The sequence below is a fragment of the Microcaecilia unicolor genome, chromosome 1 (genome assembly GCF_901765095.1).
Source record: "Microcaecilia unicolor chromosome 1, aMicUni1.1, whole genome shotgun sequence".
NCBI classification, from domain to species: domain Eukaryota; kingdom Metazoa; phylum Chordata; class Amphibia; order Gymnophiona; family Siphonopidae; genus Microcaecilia; species Microcaecilia unicolor.
Genome location: NC_044031.1, coordinates 717944325 through 717967561, shown reverse-complemented (window position 1 = coordinate 717967561; position 23237 = coordinate 717944325). Strand labels below are relative to the sequence as shown.

The window sequence follows — 23237 nt, the reverse complement described above, 5'->3', positions numbered from 1 at the left end:
CGAGAAGCAGGTAATTTTTACCTTTTTATAGCGGGCAAGGGGTTCCCCGATCGATCTCCATGTGGCCTATGGCGTCGGAGGGCGAGGGCGCGAAGAATCGCTCCCCGGACCGCGTGTGCACTTCTTGCGGGGATGCGGGGGTCTTAAAGTCTGATTCGCCCTTGTTGGGTGTCAGTTCGGAGGCCGGTCAGTGTCCCGGGTCTTCCTCCGGTGCGGCGGTTTTTCCCCGCCATAAACGCCCATCCCCCGCTGCTCGCCTCCGCCATCTTGGCCGGCCACGCTGCTCGGACGGCTTCTTCTTGGGCCGCCCTTGAGCTGGGAGACGTTAATGCCATGGCCGCCCTTGATTTGGGCGACGGCAAAAAAGCGGCTAAAGTTAAGCGCCGTTCTTCCCGCGCGGCTCCTTCGCGGAGTGTCGCGCCGGACGCCATCTTGGATGCGCAGCATGTTTCTCCCCCGCTCTTGCGAGCGCCGGTTGAGGGTGCGTCTAGGGCTGTGGCCCAGGCTGCTGAAGTGCATAGTCTGGGGGGTTTCTCCCCCGAGTTTATTTTGCTGCTGCATCAGGCCTTCCTTATGCAAAACGCTGCCCCTTCTCCCTTGTCCGATAAAGGGGTTGAGGCCCCCGGAAGTAAACGCCCTCTGGTGGATTCCCAGGCCTTAGAGGACTCTGTTTCCTCTGATGTAGATGAGGGCAGCGTATCTGAGTTCTCCCAACGGTCCTTTGGGGATTCCTTGGAGGAGACGGATTCCCGCTCGGATGGAGTGGATGACCCCTCTGCAGCACGGATCTTTCGCTCAGAGGATTTGCCCAACCTGTTAGTGCAGGCCATGAGCATTTTGAAGATTTTCTCTCCAGAGGACGTCTCTCCCTCAGCCCCTGTTGGCTCCGCCATTATGCTGGGGACGAAGCGCCCGCCTAGAACCTTCCACGTGCATGATGCCATGCACACCTTAATTTCGGCTCAATGGGATGTCCCGGAAGCGAGCCTCAAAGTGGCTAGGGCTATGTCCCGCCTCTATCCTTTGCCTGAAAGTGAACGGGAGGCCTTTCTTTGGCCTACCGTGGATTCTTTAATCACTGCGGTGACTAAGAAAACGGCGTTGCCGGTGGAAGGTGGCACGGCCCTAAAGGACGCCCAAGACAGAAGATTGGAGGCGGCCTTAAGGTCGTCCTTCGAGGCGGCTGCTTTAAGTTTGCAGGCCTCAGTTTGCGGCTCCTATGTGGCCAGGGCGTGCCTCACGATTGTGCAGCGGGCTTCCCCCTCGGATCCTTCCTTGAGGGCTGATTGGCCGGCCCTGGAATCGGGCTTGGCTTATTTGGTTAGACTTACTGTATGATGTCTTGAGAGCCTCGGCTAAAGGTATGGCTCAGACAGTCTCTGCGCAGCGGTGGCTTTGGCTGAAACATTGGTCTGCTGACCACGCCTCTAAGTCCCGCCTGACTAAGTTGCCTTTTAAAGGCAAGCTGCTCTTTGGGGTCGAGCTGGACAAGATTGTGACCGATCTCGGCACGTCTAAGGGCAAGAGGTTACCAGAGGTCAGGGCTCGGGCCAGTGCTCGCCCCGGTATCTCCAGAGGATGGTTTCAGGAAGCCCGTCGGTACCGCCCGGGCAAGTCGGGCTCCTCTGCCCCCTTTTCCTTCAAAAGGAATTTCTCCCCCAAGCAGCATTCCTTTTGCAGAGACCGCCGTCCTGGAGGTGCGCCCTCCAGTCCTCCCCCAGGGTCTCGTACCCAATGACGGGGTCCTGGTCCATGGCCCAGTGCAGATTGGAGGACACCTGTCCTCGATTCTGGGCAAGTGGACCAGGGTAACTTCAGACGCTTGGGTGCTGGAAGTCATCAGAGACGGCTACAAGCTAGAGTTCTGCCGACCCTTAAGAGACGGGTTTGTACTCTCTCCCTGCAAGTCTCCGGTCAAAGCTGTGGCAGTGCAGCAGACCTTGGACAATCTGATCCGGCTGAGTGCGGTCGTTCCGGTGCCAGAAAATCAGCTTGGCAAGGGACGTTACTCCATTTACTTTGTGGTATCAAAGAAAGGAGGTTCTGTACGGCCTATCCTCGACCTCAAAGGGGTCAATCGGGCCTTGAAAGTTCGGCACTTTCGCATGGAGACTCTCCGCTCTGTTATAGCGGCAGTGAAGGCAGGGGAGTTCCTGGCATCCTTGGACATCAAGGAAGCGTATTTGCATATTCCCATCTGGCCTCCTCATCAACGCTTTCTGCATTTTGCAGTCCTGGGCCGACACTTCCAGTTCAGAGCCCTCCCGTTCGGGTTGGCTACTGCTCCGCGGACCTTCTCCAAAGTAATGGTGGTCATCGCGGCCTTCCTGAGGAAGGAAGGAGTACAAGTCCATCCTTATCTGGACGACTGGTTGATCCGAGCCCCCTCTTATGCAGAGTGCGGCAAAGCTGTGAACCGGGTGATTGCTCTTTTGAGCTCCCTGGGGTGGATCATAAACTGGGAGAAAGCCAGCTGCGCCCGACTCAGTCCCTGGAGTATCTGGGAGTTCGATTCGACACCCAAGTGGGCAGAGTGTTCCTGCCGGACAATCGGATTGTCAAACTTCAGGCTCAGGTGGACCAGTTCCTAGTAGCCTCTCCGCTTCGGGCTTGGGACTATGTGCAGCTGTTGGGCTCTATGACGGCCACGATGGAAGTAGTGCCCTGGGCCAGGGCTCATATGAGACCACTACAACACTCTGCTGCAGCGCTGGACTCCGGTGTCTGAGGATTATGCTGTGCGCCTTCCCTTGGACCCAGCAGTGCGCAAGGCGCTGAGCTGGTGGCTGAAGACAGACAAGTTGTCTGCAGGGATGTCTCTTGTGACCCCGGAGTGGATTGTCGTCACGACGGACGCCTTTTTGACGGGCTGGGGAGCCCACTGCTTGGGAAGGACAGCGCAGGGGCTCTGGTCTCCTGCAGAGGCAAAGTGGTCTATCAACCTCCTGGAACTCAGCCATTCGGTTGGCGCTTTTGGAGTTCCTCCCGGTACTGGCGTGGAAGCCAGTACGGGTCCTGTCGGACAATGCCACGGCTGTGGCCTATGTCAACCGCCAGGGAGGTACCAAGAGCGCCCCTCTAGCCAAGGAAGCCATGAATCTATGCCAGTGGGCGGAAGCGAACCTGGAACAGCTGTCAGCTGCCCACATTGCCGGAGTCATGAATGTCAAGGCGGACTTTCTCAGTCGCCATACCTTGGATCCCGGAGAGTGGCAGTTATCGGCTCAGGCGTTCTTGGACATCACGAAGCGCTGGGGCCAGCCGAGCCTAGATCTGATGGTGTCATCGGCCAATTGCCAAGTGCCGCGCTTTTTCAGCAGAGGACGGGACCCTCGATCTCTGGGAGTAGATGCTCTTCTCCAACAGTGGCCGACACAAGAGCTTCTCTGTGTTCCCGCCCTGGCCCATGTTGGGCAGGGTACTAGACCGGGTGGCAAAGCATCCGGGCCGGATAATCCTGGTGGGTCCGGACTGGCCCAGACGTCCCTGGTATGCGGACTTGATCAGGCTCTCAGTGGACGACCCTCTGCGGCTGCCAGTGGAGCAGGGCCTGTTGCATCAGGGTCCCGTGGTGATGGAGGATCCCTCCCCCTTTGGTCTTACGGCCTGGCTATTGAGCGGCAGCGTCTGAGGAAGAAGGGCTTCTCAGACAAGGTCATCGCCACTATGCTGAGAGCGAGGAAGCGCTCTACTTCTACTGCTTACGCCAGGGTTTGGCGTACCTTTGCAGCGTGGTGTGAAGCAGGCTCACTTTCTCCCTTCACTGCTCCAATTTCTTCAGTGCTGGCGTTCCTGCAAGAAGGTCTTGAGAAAGGCCTGTCGCTCAGTTCCCTTAAAGTCCAGGTGGCGGCTCTGGCTTGCTTCAGGGGCCGCCTGAAGGGTGCTTCCCTGGCTTCGCAGCCAGATGTGGTACGTTTTCTCAAGGGAGTTAATCACCTGCGCCCTCCTCTGCACTCAGTGGTGCCTGCGTGGAATCTCAACCTGGTGCTAAGAGCCTTGCAGAAGCCGCCTTTTGAACCCTTGTCGAGGGCATCTCTGAAAGACCTGACGTTGAAAGCAGTCTTTTTGGTGGCTATCACTTCAGCCAGAAGAGTTTCCGAGCTCCAGGCACTCTCATGTCGAGAGCCTTTTCTGCAGTTCACTGAGGCAGGAGTGACTATTCGCACAGTGCCTTCCTTCCTGCCCAAGATTGTTTCTCGCTTCCATGTGAATCAGCAGCTCTGTCTCCCTTCCTTTCGTAGGGAGGACTACCCAGAGGAATACTCTGCTCTCAAATATCTGGATGTGAGACGAGTCATCATCAGATACTTGGAAGTGACCAATGATTTCCGGAAATCGGATCATCTGTTTGTCCTGTTTGCATGTCCTCGTAAGGGTCTGCAGGCTGCTAAGCCTACAGTGGCAAGAGGGGTCAAGGAAGCCATTGCAGCGGCTTATGTGGCCGCGGGGAAGGTGCCGCCTATCCAGCTGAAGGCTCACTCCACTAGAGCTCAGGCGGCCTCGATGGCAGAGGCCGGGTCCGTCTCCTTGGAAGAGATTTGCAAGGCGGCAACTTGGGCATCGGCCCATACCTTCTCCAGGCATTACCGCTTGACTGTGGCTGCTCGGGCGGAGGCCCGGTTTGGAGCTTCAGTGTTGCGGTCAGGGATTTCAATGTCCCGCCCTGAGTGAGTACTGTTTCGGTACATCCCACCAGTCTATGGATTGATCAGCATGATGATATGGAAGGTAAAATTATGTATCATACCTGATAATTTTCTTTCCATTAATCATAGCTGATCAATCCATAGCCCCTCCCAGATATCTGTACTGTTTATATTCTGGTTGCATTTCAGATTCAAGTTTAGTCTTCAGTTCCTGTTCAGGAGGACTTCGTGTTCAAGTTTTTTCAATGGGATTCTTCAAGAGTTGAGACGAGTTTGTGTTACAGTGAGCTGCTGCATTCCTCTCTCCTCCGTTTTACGGGGCTGGATTGAGACATACAGTGGTGGAAATAAGTATTTGATCCCTTGCTGATTTTGTAAGTTTGCCCACTGACAAAGACATGAGCAGCCCATAATTGAAGGGTAGGTTATTGGTAACAGTGAGTGATAGCACATCACAAATTAAATCCGGAAAATCACATTGTGGAAAGTATATGAATTTATTTGCATTCTGCAGAGGGAAATAAGTATTTAATCCCTCTGGCAAACAAGACCTAATACTTGTTGGCAAAACCCTTGTTGGCAAGCACAGCGGTCAGACGTCTTCTGTAGTTGATGATGAGGTTTGCACACATGTCAGGAGGAATTTTGGTCCACTCCTCTTTGCAGATCATCTCTAAATCATTAAGAGTTCTGGGCTGTCGCTTGGCAACTCGCAGCTTCAGCTCCCTCCATAAGTTTTCAATGGGATTAAGGTCTGGTGACTGGCTAGGCCACTCCATGACCCTAATGTGCTTCTTCCTGAGCCACTCCTTTGTTGCCTTGGCTGTATGTTTTGGGTCATTGTCATGCTGGAAGACCCAGCCACGACCCATTTTTAAGGCCCTGGCGGAGGGAAGGAGGTTGTCACTCAGAATTGTACGGTACATGGCCCCATCCATTCTCCCATTGATGCGGTGAAGTAGTCCTGTGCCCTTAGCAGAGAAACACCCCCAAAACATAACATTTCCACCTCCATGCTTGACAGTGGGGACGGTGTTCTTTGGGTCATAGGCAGCATTTCTCTTCCTCCAAACACGGCGAGTTGAGTTCATGCCAAAGAGCTCAATTTTTGTCTCATCTGACCACAGCACCTTCTCCCAATCACTCTCGGCATCATCCAGGTGTTCACTGGCAAACTTCAGACGGGCCGTCACATGTGCCTTCCGGAGCAGGGGGACCTTGCGGGCACTGCAGGATTGCAATCCGTTATGTCGTAATGTGTTACCAATGGTTTTTGTGGTGACAGTGGTCCCAGCTGCCTTGAGATCATTGACAAGTTCCCCCCTTGTAGTTGTAGGCTGATTTCTAACCTTCCTCATGATCAAGGATACCCCACGAGGTGAGATTTTGCGTGGAGCCCCAGATCTTTGTCGATTGACAGTCATTTTGTACTTCTTCCATTTTCTTACTATGGCATCAACAGTTGTCTCCTTCTCGCCCAGCGTCTTACTGATGGTTTTGTAGCCCATTCCAGCCTTGTGCAGGTGTATGATCTTGTCCCTGACATCCTTAGACAGCTCCTTGCTCTTGGCCATTTTGTAGAGGTTAGAGTCTGACTGATTCACTGAGTCTGTGGACAGGTGTCTTTCATACAGGTGACCATTGCCGACAGCTGTCTGTTATGCAGGTAACGAGTTGATTTGGAGCATCTACCTGGTCTGTAGGGGCCAGATCTCTTACTGGTTGGTGGGGGATCAAATACTTATTTCCCTCTGCAGAATGCAAATAAATTCATATACTTTCCACAATGTGATTTTCCGGATTTAATTTGTGATGTGCTATCTCTCACTGTTACCAATAACCTACCCTTCAATTATGGGCTGCTCATGTCTTTGTCAGTGGGCAAACTTACAAAATCAGCAAGGGATCAAATACTTATTTCCACCACTGTAAATTCTGCCGGCGCTCCCTCCTGCTTCGTGCGGCTGTAGGGCAGCTTTGTACCCCTCCCGCTTCGGCGGTGTTAGGGTCAGTCAGCTCCTCCCGCGGTTGCGGTTGCAGGATAAGCCAGATCCCCCCCGCATCGGCGGGGTGGTGTCCCTCCCCCACTCCGCGGGGATGAGCTGGACGGATTCCCCTCCCCCACTTGTGTGGGGATGAGCTGGGTTAATTCCCCTCCCCCGTTTCGGCGGTGGTGAGCTGGGCAGAGTGTCCCTTTGTGGGTGTAATTCTCTAAGTGCTGAGTCCTGCGGATGGAGCTTGGATATCGACATACTGAGGAGTTTCCGGCAGCACATGACCACATATAGGGAGGCAAAAGGATTGCTCTCTATCTCCACCTGCTGGTAGATGGACACAACCCACCAGTCTATGGATTGATCAGCTATGATTAATGGAAAGAAAATTATCAGGTATGATACATAATTTTACCTTACAAAATTCCTTTTCCACATCTTCATATGCCCAATCAATGAAGAACAATTCCACAAAAATAGTGCAGCTAAAAAATAATTGAATGTGGGAAACCATACACCAACCCAACCAATTATAAGGTGATATTGCAAAAAGTTTTAATCTTTTAATTTCCTTTTTTTTTTTTTTTTTTAATGTCTTAAAAAGGAGGAAAAAAGGCCTCAGCAGTCAAAATGTTTTTTGCCATGGAAGAAGGGTACAATTCGTCTAACCTACCTTGTGTCATTTTCACAAACCACAGTACCTTATGACTAGGACCAATCATTGGCCAAAAACCTGCAGTATTTTAATATGAAACATCTTCAGTATTATTCATCAATATCACCAACTTGAATTCTATGCCACCTGTTTGCATTAAGGTCGAATCAGAGTGCTGGCGTTGAAGGTGGCCCTTGTCTGAATCCTCTGCTAGCGTGGCCTTGTTGCTTTTGATGCCACAGGCCTTCGTTCGGGTGTGTCATCCTTGCTGAGGGCACTCCGGGAAGATCTCAACTGCTTCTGAGACTTCTCTGATCTGGTGAAGGTTGCCATCCTTGTAGAACTGTAATGCGAATGTTTAGCCCCATTTGTACCAGATACCCTGAGAGCGGAGAAATTGTCTGAATGGTTTGAGTTCAGCCCGCCGTCTCAGTGTAGACATACCCCATAGAACTCTATCAAGGTTTGGCTAATTGTCCCATTTAAAGTCAGATGCCACTCGCGATACATACATGATTTTTTTTTCTTCAGTTTAAAAACCGAGAAGCAGGCAATCGGATCTCGAGGTTGGTCTGTTCTAGGGGCCCTCAGTGACCGGTGCGCCCGTTCCATGCATATTTCAGAGGGCTCCATGGTGATTTGTATCTCGGCGAGCAGTGCACAGACTATCTCGCAGTCTGCGTAAAGTGGTGTATCGAGTAAGCTGCGAAATTGTATATTGTAACAGCGGCTCCGATTCTCAAGGTCCTCCAGCTTATCCCAGAGTTGCTGAGTTTCCAATTGAGCCTCTTTGGCTTGGAAAATCAATGTGTTCAATGTTTCAGCCTGCTCCTCTAGGCGGTCTTCTATTTCCGCCATGCTGTGACCAAGAGCGCTAATCTCGCCTCGAAGGTCTGCACCCAATGTGGCGAGCTTGGTGCGTGCCGCTTTTAGATCTGTTTTTATTTCCTGCATCCATGCTCAGCTTACCCATAGGGGTTCCCCCTCCGGCTCGAAAGGTTCTCCGGAGGTGAACAGTAGCAGAGAGTGCTGTGGGACACATAGAGGCATATTTTCAAAGCACTTTGGGAGGCTAAGTTACATAGTTTTCTATGGAACTTTGGCGCTTTGAAAATATGCCTCATAGTGGCTGTTGGTAGGGTGGTCTACCAGAGCCCCCATGCGATCGTGTGCATCGGGGCCTGAGTAGGTGAATTCGGCAAGATCCACCACAGAAGTCTTGGAACTCATCAAAAGTTGTCGGAGGCGCTGCTGTATAAGGAAATATTGCAGGAGATGTTTATCTCCAAAAATGACATGGTGGAACTGATTATTACTCGGGGCTGGCCAGAGCTCTTGGCTCAGGCAGCCATTTCTCACGGTGACGTCACTTCCTCAGTGCAATATTTCTATGCTATCAGAGTTCATGATTAGTTGGCAACATCTTCAAAGATTAAAGATACTGATAATACTTCATTAGGTGCAGTTACATGCCTGACATAGCATCAAGAGGGGTGGCAATAGAGATAGGGACAAGAAGACATGGTTCATGGCACCTGGCCTCTGTTCATGACTGCAAGTGGACACTTCGTGCAGAGGATGAAGTTTCTTGGGAAAAGGTCCAGCAGACAGTATTTCTCATTAAATATAACTGCACTACAATCCAGTCCATAGTGGTGGACAGTATTAACCAGCAGCAGTCTCCTACAAACATGATCTACCTTAGGTTTCGTTCTCAGAAGATCACTTCAACAATCTCATCAAAGGCAGAGAACAAAGAACAGAAAATCAGAAAAGCCTACTATCCAACATCGAGCAAAAGTAGGGCTTAGTTTTTGACTACTGTACAAATCCAGACACTTCAAGAGGAAAGATTGTTCATGAGGGACTGGAATGACATACAGATGGATTATAAAAATAAAGGAGGGCTATAGATTGTCTAGACCCTCTGCCGCCCGATCAAAAGTGCACATCATTTTCCACCCTTAGAATGACAATTTCTATTTTGGGAAATCAGGTCCCTCATGCAGGCAAGGGCCATAGAGGTAGTTCCAGGAAGCAGAGCAGGCCATGGATTTTACTCCAGATATTTTCTCATTCCCAAGAAGAGTGTAGGAGTGCATCCTATACTAACTATGGGATCCTTAATCAAATTTTTGATAAATTGCGTGAATACACTGGCCTGTATTGTCCTTTTCTGTAAAAGAATAATTGGTTAGTATCTCTCAGCTTGAGGAATACCATGCATTGCAGTCATCCAGAACACAAATGTTTTACCTTTTCAAGGTCCTCTCATAACTTCCAATACGAAGTAGAGAGTTGCAAGGGGACAGAAATTTCACCCATCTCCAATGGACTCTAACCCATATCTGCTAAGATCCTTTCTATCCTCACAATCTCCTCCATCCCCACCCATACCTGCAGGGATCAACTTTGTTTACTTGCTCTCGCAGCCCTTTTGTTTCCTCCCAATCTCAAAAGCCTCCCATGATTTTTTTTGGATGGTATTCACTATTCAACCAATGAGTGTTCCAAGTCTCCATCTGGTGTTCTTCCATACCCACTGGATTTCTGCAATCCCTATTCCTGTGCAGCTCTCTAATATGAAGTTCTCCTTTTTGGCCGCCTTGCTTCTCAGATTCACTAAATGTGTGGCAGCTCACCTGTGTTGCAAAGGAGTCTTCATGTATCCATAATTGAGGATTGGTTAATTTCAAGGAACATACTGTATGGTTCGTCAAGTACCCTTTGACTAACCATGAATACCCTAACAACCTTGGAATTACCATAAATACTACAAATCAACACTGATCTTAATTCAGACATTGGAGTTTGTAGGATACAGTCTATCGATACGGCTTTAACAGCTTCCAGAATGAGGTGGTAATCAATCTGGTAAAACACAAAATTCAGAGCACCGTTTCATCCCAAGATAAGTATTGAAAATTGGGACACGTGGTAGCATTATGTCCCTAGTCTTAGCTCACATTCACTTGAGAGAAGCACAGAGGGAATTATGATTGCAGTGGAATCAGCATGCCTAACCCCTTTCACACAAGATGAACATGACAAATCCTCTTCAGAAGGCTCTGAAGTAGTGGCAAAATTTAAGTAGTCTTTTCAGAAGAAAGTATTTTCACTTTGCAGTCTCAGCTCACAGTGACAACAGTCGTTTTCAGTATGAGTTGGAGAGCTCACTTTGGAACGTTTCTAAATGCAAGGTTTATGATCATGCAAAGAGAACGTTTCAAATCTACCAGATAAAGCTCAGAGCTGTATTCTGTGTCATGCATGCCTTCACAGATAGGATCGCTGATTCATGTACTGAAAATTCAGACAGACAAGTGACCCGGTTTTATATTAACAAGGAAGAACTGGCTCCTGTCGCCCTTGTCAGGAGGCTTTGGATACTTGGAAACTGCTAGTGGAGTTAAACTTTTCAGGTATCTTCTTACCTGTCGAGAGAGTAGAACTAACTAGCCATGAAGTTGTTGACAATTAGACCTCACAGATCATATTTTCTAAATGGAAAAGATTTGCATCTTGATGCTCATTAAGACCCATTCAGCTGCTCGGTATCTGTTCTTCAACATCTCATCCTACTAAATGCTGGTCTCAGTATGAACTCTGTGAGAGTACACTTCAGTGCCCTTGCAGGGTACCATGATTGTATATAGTTAAACAGCTATATGTAGACAATACCTTGTATCAAGGTTTATGAAAAGCGTCATGAATTCAAGACCACATTTCAAAAAGCCTCCTGAACAATGGGACCTAACAGTGCTCTCGCAACTAATGGGTCCACCATTTGAACCACTAGACTTCTCTCTTGGAGGACTTTATTCATTTTAGCAATTATGTCAGCACATTGAATTAGTGAGTTACAAGTGTTGATGCACTACCAACCCTAGACTGTGTGTGGTCCTAAGAACTCATCTGAAATTTCTGCCTAAGGTCCAGTTCAGTCCATTGTGCTACTAAAACATATTTTCTCCCAGAAATGCAATTCTCCAGCCTATGTTTATAGGACCACTTGCCCATTGCTTTATATGAGGCAGCATTGCAGGAAGGACTTTAATTTTGGTATCTTCCAGCAGTAGCAGAAAAGTATTAAAATGTTGGGCAGCTTGCAGAGTGCTGTCAAAAAGAAAAATTAGCAAGTATCTGCCAGATTTGGAGATAACCATGGCTTATTTTCAGCACCTGGTGTTGCAACATATATTTTATGTTCCATTTTGACATTAAGTGGCTTGTCAAAGTATGTTGAAGTCAAATGACAGTTTGATGGGATTTGGTTTTTGTTTTGTTTAAGGTGGACTGGGAGGTGTTGGAATGGGACTTGGACCAGGTGGACAACCAATTAGTGCAACTCAGTTGAGCATGGGAAGTGGAATGGGAAGCATGAGTTCAGGAGGTAAATCATCGTTTTCCATGTGTGTATGTTTTCATAACTATTGATATGATTCAGGTTTTCCTTTCTATGTAGAAAATCCAGAAAGCACTGAAACTTGAATGTGTTAGTGAATTACAATCATTTTTAGAATGACTGTGTTCTCTTTTAAGGTATGGGAATGGATAGTCCAGGCTTTGGAGGAATGAATAGAATGGGAGGAGGTAAGATTTTCTAGGCATTTTTTTGTTAAAATGCAGGAGCATCTGTTGTTGAGGGTATATCCATGTGTGTAGTCAGGACTAGTTAGTAAGCAGTAATAGGAGTCTGCCAATGTTTTTGCTGCTTCTGACTGGCATTGGGCTTATGGGGGTGGGGTCCAGACTGGATAGCGAGTGAGGTCTAACACATCTCTTTTTGATGCCTCTAGCTTTTAGTTTTACTTTTTCTGTATTTATTTTTCTTTTTATATAATTGTTAAAGGTACTTCATTTTGATTCAGTTTTCAGTAAGCATTTTTCTGATAATTCTTTTATTTTGAAGTAGGTGGATATGGTGCAATGGAAGGAATGAATATGGGTTTTGGTGGAATCAACAGAATGGCAGGTAAATACAGTTTGGTTCAGTTTTTTTTTTTTTTTTTTTTTAAACATAGGTATTCCCTTCTTGTGATATGTATTCCACAATTGTGTAGGAGTGGATAGTATAAGTGACTTCAGAGGGAGTTTATCACTGTCATGAGAGGATGCATGATAGTTTGGTTGGTAACTGGGCTGTTGACTTCATTATTTAAAATGATGATACTTTGAGGAAACGTAATAGATATTCTCCGAGGACAAGTAGGCTGGATTATACTCACAATTGGGTCGTCGTCCGTGATGGCCCAGGAGACCATGAAAAAATTTGCACAGCAAAACAGAGCTTTCCAGAACCCTCCGTCACGTGGGCCAAACACTCCGCGCATGCACAAACGGCTTCCCGCCCGCAACGCGAGCGTGCCTTCCTCATTTTCTTTTGATTTGCGATCTGAAGTGTACGTATCTATCTCGACTGCGCTTTTTTCGGCTCAAGAGGCTCGGACTCATCGTTTAGCGCTCTCGTTTTTTTCAATTTTTTTCCTGTTTTTCTCAAATATATATATATAAAAAAAGTAGTTTTCCTCTTATTTTCTTAGTTTTTTCTTCACCTTTCTAAGTTTCCTTCTTTTTTCGTCGCGGCCACCTTTTAGGCTGCTCGGGTCGTTTTTTTCCCTTTTTGTGCCTTTTTATTTGGCACAATCGAGTCTTTTAATTTCTTAGCCACAGTTTCTTTGTCCATGTTATCGAGGACTCCCAGTGGCTTCAAACGTTGTACTCGCTGCAACCGGACCATCTCGGGTACCAACCCCCACGCGTGGTGTCTCCAGTGCCTTTGGCTCGACCATCTGCCAGCTGCCTGTAAGCTGTGTCTTTTGATGAAGAAACGGACCCAAGTGGCTCGGGAGGCTCAACGTGAGAAACGTTTTGCGGATCGGTCCAGTCCTTCGACGTCGAGGGAAGCATCGACATAGAGAGCGCAGGCAATGGCTGCCGAACGACTGCATCGCGCTGGGAGCAGCGAGGCATCCAGTGGGTCTCCACCTGTCTCGAGGCCTAGTGCTAAGCAGGCCCCCTGGAATCGACCTTCATCGGACCCAGCCCCGAGGAGGCGTGAGGATTCCACGTCCTCTTCGGTACCGAGGAGTCTCGACAGGCGTCAAGCAAAGGTGAAGAAGCGCCGTCATCGTTCTCCTTCCATGCACGGTACTGAGAGATCCAGGGAGTCGGCACCCGAGAAGCGTCGGCGCCGGGAGGACTGCTCACCCTCCATACAGGAGGTGCCGATGCGTCTGTCATCTGGCAGCCTGGTACCGGCTCTCGAGCTCCCTCAAACTCTGTCACCGACTCCTGCACCGGCCCCCCAGCCTTTTTCGATGGACGCTCTCTACGAGCGCATTAGGGCCCTTCCAGAGCTTCTGGAAGGATTGTCGGTGTCGGGGGTGCTTGCGCCTTCTGTATCGACTGCGGAGGCAGTATCTGGGCCTGTGGTGAGGTCTCCGTCCTCGGTACCGCTTGCGGTATCGGTGTCGGCTGCCACCCGGGTCGATTTCCCCCTCGAAGTCGGTGGAGGAAGCTTTGCCAGAGTCCAGGCGGGTTGACTTCTCGACACCCCTCACAAGGTCGTCGTTCCTCGATGTCGAGACAGGCTCGGGTTCCAGCTGCGCTTAGAGAGCTTTTGTCCGATACCGATGAGCGCTCGTGGGAAGAGGAGGAAGACCCCAGATACTTTTCGGAGGACGAGTCATATGGAGTTCCCTGTGATCCTACTCCACCAATTGAAAGAAGAATGTCTCCACCTGAGAGTCTTTCTTTCTCATCTTTTGTTCGGGAAATGTCTAAGGACATTCCATTCCCTATGGAGGTTGTGGATGAGCCCAGGACTGAGATGCTCGAGGTCTTGGACTATCCTTCTCCGCCCACAGAGGTTGCAACGGCCCCTTTGCATAACACAGTCAGGGAAGTTCTTATGCGAAACTGGTCGTTCCCTCTATCTAATCCAATGGTCCCCAAAAAATCCGAGTCCCAGTACAGAGTTCATGGAGAGCCTGTAATGGTGAAGGCCCAAATTCCTCACGATTCCATGGTGGTGGACTGTGCTCTCAGAAGAGCCAAGAGTACTAGAGACTATGCCTCGGTGCCCCCAGGCAGAGAGTCTAGGACCTTGGATTCTTTTGGGAGGAAAACGTATCAGGCCGCAATGCTTGCCGCCAAGATCCAAACTTACCAGTTCTACACGAGCATCCATTTGCGGAACTCGGTGAGGCAACTGTCCAGTTTGGTTGAAGCACTTCCTCCGGAGCTCGCCGAACCTTTCACCAGGTGGTCAGGCAGCAGAAGGCATGCCGCAAATTCCTGGCCAGGGGGACGACACTTTTGGTGTGGCATCCTGAGTAGCTGCTCAAGGTATAGTGAAGCGCAGACTCTCATGGCTGCGTGTCTCTGACCTGGATCATAAGACCCAGCAGCGAATGGTGGATGTTCCTTGCCGGGGGGGGGGGGGGGGATAATATTTTTGGAGAAAAAGTAGAGGACATGGTCGATCAGATCAAAAAGCACCATGATGCTGTGGATTCTGTCTCCCGCCGGGCGTCTTCTGCTACCACCTCCTCATCTAGGAGGTTTTTTGGAGGGAGGAGGAGTGCTCCCTATTCCTATAATAGGCGTAGGTACACTCCTGCTTCTCGGCAGCCGGTTCAGGCTCAGTCCCAGCACGCTCGTTCTCGTCAACGGCGTGCGCCTAGGGCTCCCCAGCAAAAGCAAGGGAAGGGCTTTTGGCTGGCTCCAGTGCAGCTTAGCCTCGGAAAAAGTGTTCGTGCTGGATGGCTTGCCCGTCGGGGGGGGGGGGGGGTGTGATATTTTTTCATCAAAGGTGGCCTCATATAACGTCCGATAGGTGGGTTCTTCAAATAGTCCGGTTAGGATACACTCAATCTGGAATCCAGGCCAACAAATTGCCCACCGGGAGCTCAGTCCTTCAGCTCGCAGCACAAGCAGGTACTTGCAGAGGAACTCTTCACCCTTCTAATGGCCAATGCGGTCAAATCCGTTCCACCAGGGGAAGAAGGGCTTGGATTCTATTCCAGGTACTTCCTTGTGCGAAAGAAAACGGGGGATGCTTCCCATCCTTGACCTAATGGCCCTGAACAAATTCGTAGTCCGAGAAAAGTTCAGGATGGTTTCTCTGGGCACCCTTCTTCCCATGATTCAGGAAAATGATTGGCTATGCTCTCTGGACTAAAGGATGCCTATACTCGCATCTCGATAGTCCCAGCTCACAGGAAGTGTCTTCGATTTTGGTTGGGAATCCGGCACTTTCAGTACTGTGTACTGCCCTTTGGCCTAGCATCTGCACCCATGGTCTTCACAAAGTGCCTGGCAGTTGTCGCGGCATCGCTACGCAGACTGGGAGTGCATGTGTTCCCTTATCTCGACGACTGGCTGTTGAAGAGCACCTCGGAGGCAGGGGCTCTACAGTCCATGCGGATGACTATTCGACTGCTTGAGCTACTGGGGTTTGTAATCAATTATCCCACCTTGTCCCGGTTCAGAAATTGGACTTCATTGGAGCTCTTTTGGGCACACGGACGTCTCGAGCTTATCTACTCCAGGCAAGGGCAGACAATCTCCTGACCCTAGTGTCCTTGGCTCAAGCGCCTCAACAGATCACAGCTCTGCAGATGTTGAGACTTTTAGGCCACATGGCTTCCACAGTTCGTCATGCCCATGGCACGTCTACATATGAGATCAGCTCAATGTACCCTAGCTTCCCAGTGGTGCCAGGCCACAGGGGATCTAGAGGATGTAATCCATCTCTCCACCGATTTTAGCAGTTCCCTTCAGTGGTGGACCATTCAATTCGATCCAATCTGACCTTGGGACGTCCATTCCAAATTCCTCAGCCGCAGAAAGTGCTGACGACGGATGCATTCCTCCTGGGGTGGGGAGCTCCATGTAGATGGGCTTCACACTCAAGGAGTTGGTCCTTTCAGGAAAAGGATCTTCAGATCAACCTTCTGGAATTATGAACGATCTGGAACGTGCTCAAGGCTTTCAGAGATTGGCTGTCCAATCAAATCATTCTAATTCAGACAATCAGGTTGCTATGTATTACACCAACAAGCAGGGGGCACCGGATCTCGCCTTCTGTGTCAGGAAGCCGTCCAGATGTAGCTTTGGGCGCACCATCATGGCATGTTTTTCCAGGCCACGTATCTGGCAGGTGTAAACAACATTCTGGCTGACAGGTTGAGCAGGATTATGCAATCTCACAAGTGGTCCAGAAGATCTTCCGAGAGTGGGGCACCCCCTCGGTGGATCTTTTTGCCACTCAGACCAATCACAAAGTCCCTCAATTCTGTTCCAGACGACAGACTAGCGTCAGATGCTTTTCTCCTTCATTGGGGGACATGCATATTCTCCCATACCTCTAGTAGGGAAGACTTTGCTGAAACTCAAGCAAGACCGTGGAACCATGATTCTGATTGGGCCCTTTTGGCCCCGTCAGATCTGATTCCCTCTACTTCTGGAGTTGTCCTCCGAAGAACCGTGGAGATTGGAGTGTTTTCCGACTCAGAACGAGGGGTCGCTTCTACATCCCAACCTCCAGTCTCTGGCTCTCACAGCCTGGATGTTGAGAGCTTACAGGTTGCCTCCTTAGGTCTTTCAGTTGGTGTTTCCTGAGTCTTGCTTGCTTCCAGGAAAGATTCCATGAAAAGTGTTATTCTTTCAAATGGAGGAGGTTTGCCGTCTGGTGTGAGAGCAAGGCCCTAGATCCTTTTTCTTGTCCGACACTTAGCCTGCTTGAATACCTTCTACACATATCAGAGTCTGGTCTCAAGACCAACTCTGTAAGGGTTCACCTTAGTGCAATCAGTGCTTACCATCAACGTGTAGAAGGTCAGCCTGTCTCTGGACAGACTTTAGTGGTTTGCTTTTGTCAAAGCCCCCAGTCAAACCTCCACCAGTGTCATGGGTTCTCAACGTCGTTCTCACCTAGCTGATGAAAGCTCCTTTTGAGCCACTGACTTTCTGCCATCTGAAGTACTTGACCTGGAAGGTCATTTTTTTGGTGGCTGGTACTTCAGCTCATAGTCAGTGAGCTCCAAGCCCTGGTAGTGCATGCACCTTATATCAAGTTTCACCATAACAGAGTAGTCCTCTGCAATCACCCTAAGTTCTTGCCGAAGGTGGTGTCGGAGTTCCAAATGAACCAGTCAATTGTCTTGCCAACATTTTTTCCCCATTCACATACCCGCCCTGGTGAGGACAAGTTGCACACCTTGGACTGCAAGAGAGCATTGGCTTTTTACGTGTAGCGGACAAAGTCCTATAGACCGCCCAGTTGTTTGTTTCTTTTGATCCCAACAAGATGGGAGTCGCCATCGGAAAACGCACAATCTCCAATTGGTTAGCAGATTGCATTGCCTTCATTTATGCCCAAGCTGGGCTGACTCTAGAGGGTCATGTCACGGCTCATAATGTTAGAGCCATGGCTGCTTCAGTGGCTTACTTAGCCTCTATTGAAGAGATTTGCAAGGCTGCAACGTGGTCTTCAGTCCACACATTCACATCTCACTACAGCCTTCAGTAGGATACCCAATGCGACAGTTGGTTTGGGCAGTCGGTGCTGCAGAATCTGTTCAGGGTTTAGAATCCAACTCCACCCTCCTAGACCCATTTTTGTTCAGTTCCAGGCTGCACTCTCTTAGTTGTTTCTTTTCAGGTCAATCTCTGTTATGTTCTCGCCGTTGCGAGGCCCAATTAACAAGTGTTCTTTCTTTTGAGTGAGCTTGGGGGCTAGGGATACCCCAGTTGTGAGTATATTCCAGCCTGCTTGTTCTCTGAGAAAATGAAGATACATACCTGTAGCAGGTATTCTCTGAGGACAGCAGGCTGATTATTCTCACAAACCCACCCTCCTCCCCTTTGGAGTTGTTTCAGTTCTGTTTTTGCTTTTTATTCAACTGAGGAGTGCACGCTCACATTGTGGGCAGGAAGCCGTTCGCGCATGCGCGGAGTGTTTGGCCCCACGTGACGGAGCGTTCTGGAAAGCTCTTTGTTTTGCTGCGCAAATTTTTTTTCTGGTCTCCTGGGCCGTCGTGGACAATGACCCAGTTGTGAGAATAATCAGCCTGCTGTCCTCGGAGAATACCCTGCTACAGGTATGTATCTTCATTATGTGACGGCAGATAAAGGCTTATCCAGGTTGCCCATACAAATCAATTCTCTTTCTTACAGATCCTCTTTTCTTGTCCCTTGCTTACTTGAATGCAGATATTCGTCTCCACAGCTTCTGCAGGGAAGCAATTACCATGCTTCCACCACCATTTGGTTTGATGACCACCGACCATTTTAGTAGCCACCCTCTTGACTGACTCCATCTTGTTTTTATCTTTTTTGAAGGTGTGGTTTCCAGTATTGTGTACACACTACTCCAAATGAGATCTCAGTAGAAACTGAGGCACTATCACCTCCTTTCCTCATGGCCATTCCTCTCTCTATGAACTCTAGCATCCTTCTGGCTGTTGTTGCCTTTTATAGACGTTTGGCAACCTAAAGATAATCAGATATGATCATCCTGCTTTTCTTTTGTGTACAGAATAGCTTAACCCCATACCACTCCCTTGTGATGTTTTTGCAGCCCAAGTGCATGACCCTTCACTTTTTTTAACTAATTTATCTGCCAAATTCTCTAGACCATTCTTCAGGTTTTCCAGATCTCTCCTTCTGTTAATCCACACCTTCCAGAGTATCCATCCTATTGTAGATTTTGCTATCATTTGGTAATAAATAGAAATAAAACAAAACAGAGAAAAGAGTCCTTTTTTTATTGGGCTAACAATACATTTTTTGATTAACTTTCAAAGGTAGCCATTCAGATCATTATCCGTTTCCGCTTACAGTTCAAACTTCTCTTATTGACCTATAAGTGCATTCACTCTGCAGCTCCTCAGTACCTCTCCACTGTCATCTCTCCCTACATTCCTCCCTGGGAACTCGGTTCACTGGGTAAATCTCTCTTATCTGCACCCTTCTCCTCCACTGCTAACTCCAGACTCCGTTCCTTTTATCTTGCTGCACCTTGTGCCTGGAATAGACTTCCTGAGCCAGTACGTCAAGCTCCATCTCTGGCCATCTTCAAATCTAAGCTAAAAGCTCACCTTTTTGATGCTGCTTTTAACTCCTAACTCTTGTTCACTTGTTGAGCCTTATTTTATCATCCTCACTTTAATATTTCCTTATCTCTTGTTTGTCCTGTTTGTCTGTCCTAATTAGATTGTAAGCTCTTTCGAGCAGGGACTGTCTCTTCATGTTTAAGTGTACAGCGCTGCATATGTCTAGTAGCGCTATAGAAATAAGTAGTAGTAGATCAGAAATAAGCAAATGTTGACAAATATCAGAATAAGTGAAACACAAATGTAGTCTCACAGGAAGAGGGTGGGATGAGTTAGGTGAGAAACAGGAGAGCTGGGTGGATGGGTGATAAGAGGGTGAAAAAGCAGTATAATTTTATGGTTTAGTAGTAAAAAAAAAAAAAGGCCCGTTTCCGAAACAAATGAAACGGGCGCTAGCAAGGTTTTCCTTGGAGTGTGTATTTTTGAGAGAGTGTGAGAGAGAGAGAGAGAGTGAATGTGCGAGTGTGTGTGACAGTGAGTGTGGGTGTGAGTGTGTCTGTGAGAATGTGTGTGTGATGTGTGTGGAAGTGCGTATGTGTGACACAGTGAGTGTGAGAGAGTGTTTCACACAGATACAGTGATTGGGAGAGAGAGAGTGAGACTGTGCGCGAGTGTCTCAGAGTGTGTGTGTGTGGGAATGAGAGTGTGTTTGAGAATGAGTGTGTGCCAGGATGGTCCCCCCTCCTGCAAGGTGCCCCCTCCCTGTCTCCCTGCCATGTGTAAGTGTGTATTTGTGAGAGTGTGTGTGTGTGTTTGTGGGAATGAGAGTGAGTGTGAAAATGAGAGTGTGTAGCAGGATGGGCCCCCCTCCCTCAGATGTGGCCCCCTCCCTCTCCTGCCAGGTGCAAGTGTATATTTGTGAGTGTGAGAGAGTGAGACTGTGTGCGAGTGTCTCTGTGAGAGTGTGTGTATGGGAATGTGAGTGTGTGTAAGAATGAGAGTGTGTGCCAGGGTGGCCCCCTCCCTCCCAGGTGCAAGTGTGTGTTTGTGACAGAGAGAGAGAGTGTGTGTGGGGGAATGAGCGTGTGTGCCAGGGTGGGGCACCTCCCTCCCCTCCCCCTCCCAGATTTAAGTGTGTGTTAGTGACAGAGAGAGAGTGAGTGTGTGTGAGTGTGTTTGTGAGAGAGAGAGAGAGAGAGTGTGTGTGTGTATGAAGGAGAGTGTGTGCCAGGTGAAGGTGAGTGTGTGCCAGGGTGGCCCCCCCTCCCTCATTGTCTGCTTCCCTGCCAGGGGCCCCCCTCCCTCTCTCCCCACCTCCTCCTCCTCCAGCCCTCCCTGCCACTTGATCCCGTTCTTCGGTACTCCTCCCCCTGCCTGCTAGCACTGATGTTTACCTCCTCCTCTTCTGTCCCTCCCTGCCTCTTGATCGGCAATCTTCGTGACTCCTCCCCCTGCCTGGTACACACCTACCTTCTCCTCCTCCGGGTCGCCCTGCCACTTGATGTTGTATCTTTGGTACTCCTAGGGCTGGCGCTATAAAAAGAAGCGCTCAGCTGTCCTGAGCGCTAACTACAAAAAATGTTTAAGAAAATGTAAAAACGCGGCACCGCAGGCAGCCTTGAGGCATTGGCTGCTGGCTGTGCAGGCTCCTCCCGTCTCTTACGTCACTGCCCCCGGAGCGACGTAGGGGTAGTGACGTAAGAGACGGGTGGAGCCTGCACAGCCAGCAGCCAATGGCTCAAGGCTGCCTGCGGTGCTGTGTTTTTTTTTTTTTTTTAATTTAATTTTTTTTTACATTTTTTGTTGTTTGCGCTCAGGTTAGTCAGCTGATTGTTTTTTTTTTTTGTAGCACCGGCCCTGCTGCTGAACATGAAAAGCAGCAGTGGCCGGCAATGGGAGCTGGGGCTGGCGCTGTCACGGTGGAGGAAAAGTGGGCTGGCAGGGCCCGTCTAGGGCCGGCCGTGGCTACGCCCCTGGCAGCAGTCTTGAGCGATTCTACTCCTCCCCTGCCTGGGTTGGTGTTTGCTGGGGTGTGGCGTTCAGTGTGTTTGCGGTGTCAACCTTGGGGGGGGGGGGGGGGGGGTTTGGTGACGGGCGGCGACTTTGGTGTGTGCGGGACGTGCTGGGGGGTTTTGTTCCGTGTGTTAACGGTGGCAACCTTGGGGGGGGGGGGTGTTTTGGTGATGGTCGGCGACTTTGGGGGGTGGGGGAAGTTGGGAAGGGCGATAGTGTGTTTCCAACCTTCTAATGGGACGTCATTTTACGTTGAGCGCTGTTATTTGCTGAGTGTCATTGCTTCGCCCTCGACGTCATTACGTTTGACGCGTGGGCGGGGCAGACACTCATGGAGCAAAAAAGTGATCTCAGCCGCCTCACTTTAGAACGTTGGGAAAGTGAGGCTTCATTAGAATGTTGGAGGTGCGTTTTATATAGAGAGATAGTGGGATAGAAAACCTAGACTCTTAAGTCCTGTCTCATTTGAACTTCAAAGGTCTTGCTTTCCTGAATTGTCTTTAAGTTTAATTTTAGTATTCTCACCATAAAATCATTGATGCAGTGTTCTGGTTTTATAAAGTGCTTTCTCAGAGATGATATCCTGATTGGCATTGTGATGTTTAATATTATGGTTATGTAAATTGATTCTCGTCTTTAACGTCTGGCTTGTTTCTCCAATACAGCACCCTTCATACTTTTTGCATTGAATAATATATCCACATTTGAAGAGGAACATGCGAAGGATCCTCTTATTCTGAATGTTTTTCCCTTGTGACTGTAGGATCCTGCAAAATGTGTTGACACAGTTTTCAGTTAGGTATATTGCAGGGACGTGTTCCATTCTCTTCTATTTGAGCTTGTATTGGGAACTTTCTTTTCACTAATTTGTGTTTCAAATTAGGTGGCTGTTTGGAAGGCCAGCACTGGTGGAGTTGGGAATCTCTTTCAGTAGTTCATCCTCCTGACTAGATCTTTTGTGATTCTTGTCAATTTTTCCAGCTCTGGAATGTATGTCTCTACATGAGGGATTCTCTCTGTGGCTTTCTTTTCTTTGTGCTGCAATAGATTTTCTCTGGATATTTTCAAGGGAAGAGGCAATATTCTTGGAGATTATTTTGAGGTTGTCACCTCTGTTGGCCAGCACTTTACAAAGAGCAGTGCATCAGTGATTTTACGGTGAGAATACTAGAAAGAAATTTTAAGACAATCCAGGAACTTAAGACCTTGAAGTCAAAATAATGAAATATTTTGATACCCAGCAGACAGGACTTAACAAAGATCTGGATTTTCTATCCCACTATAAACCATAACATTATACTTCTTTCTCATCCTCTTTATCACCCATCCATCTCTCCCTGTTTCTCACCTAACCAACCTCGCCTTTTTTCCGTGAGACTGTCATTGGAATGCTTTTGTGTTTCCCTTATATATTCTGATATTTGTCAACATTTGCTCATTTCTGATCTGAAGAAGGGTTACCTTTGAAAGCTAATCAAAAAATGTATGTTAGTCCAATTAAAAAAAGGTATCTTATTTTCTTTTCTCTGTTTTGTTTTATTTCTAGTTATTACCTTTCCACATTATCACTCACAAAAACGTTGACAAAGACCAAGGACCAGTCACTGACATACTACTGGTAATGCCCTTATCCTGTCCTTCGTTGCCTTCCACCTATCTCATTTCTAACTTAGTCACCTTAGGGGCCCATAGCAAGGCTCTCAGATTATAAGCCCACCTATGCAGACCATGTAAATCTTAAGTAGACCACATTAGCGCCTTCTCTTGATCCAACTATCTGGTCACCCAGTCAGAAATTAGATTCATCTGGCAACCATGCTGCACCTGTTGGATTCCAGAAACTGCACTGTCCTCTATTTTAGCAATG

General features: G+C 48.6%; 1 protein-coding gene across 1 annotated transcript in view; it reads left to right on the top strand.

Annotated features, from left to right (window-relative positions):
• Positions 1-23237, top strand: part of MYEF2 (myelin expression factor 2) — a 219210-nt gene that overhangs the window by 66140 nt on the left and 129833 nt on the right. The window contains 3 exon segments of the mRNA XM_030189515.1: positions 11587-11688; positions 11838-11888; positions 12211-12270. Of these exon segments, the coding sequence (XP_030045375.1) occupies positions 11587-11688; positions 11838-11888; positions 12211-12270 (213 nt within the window).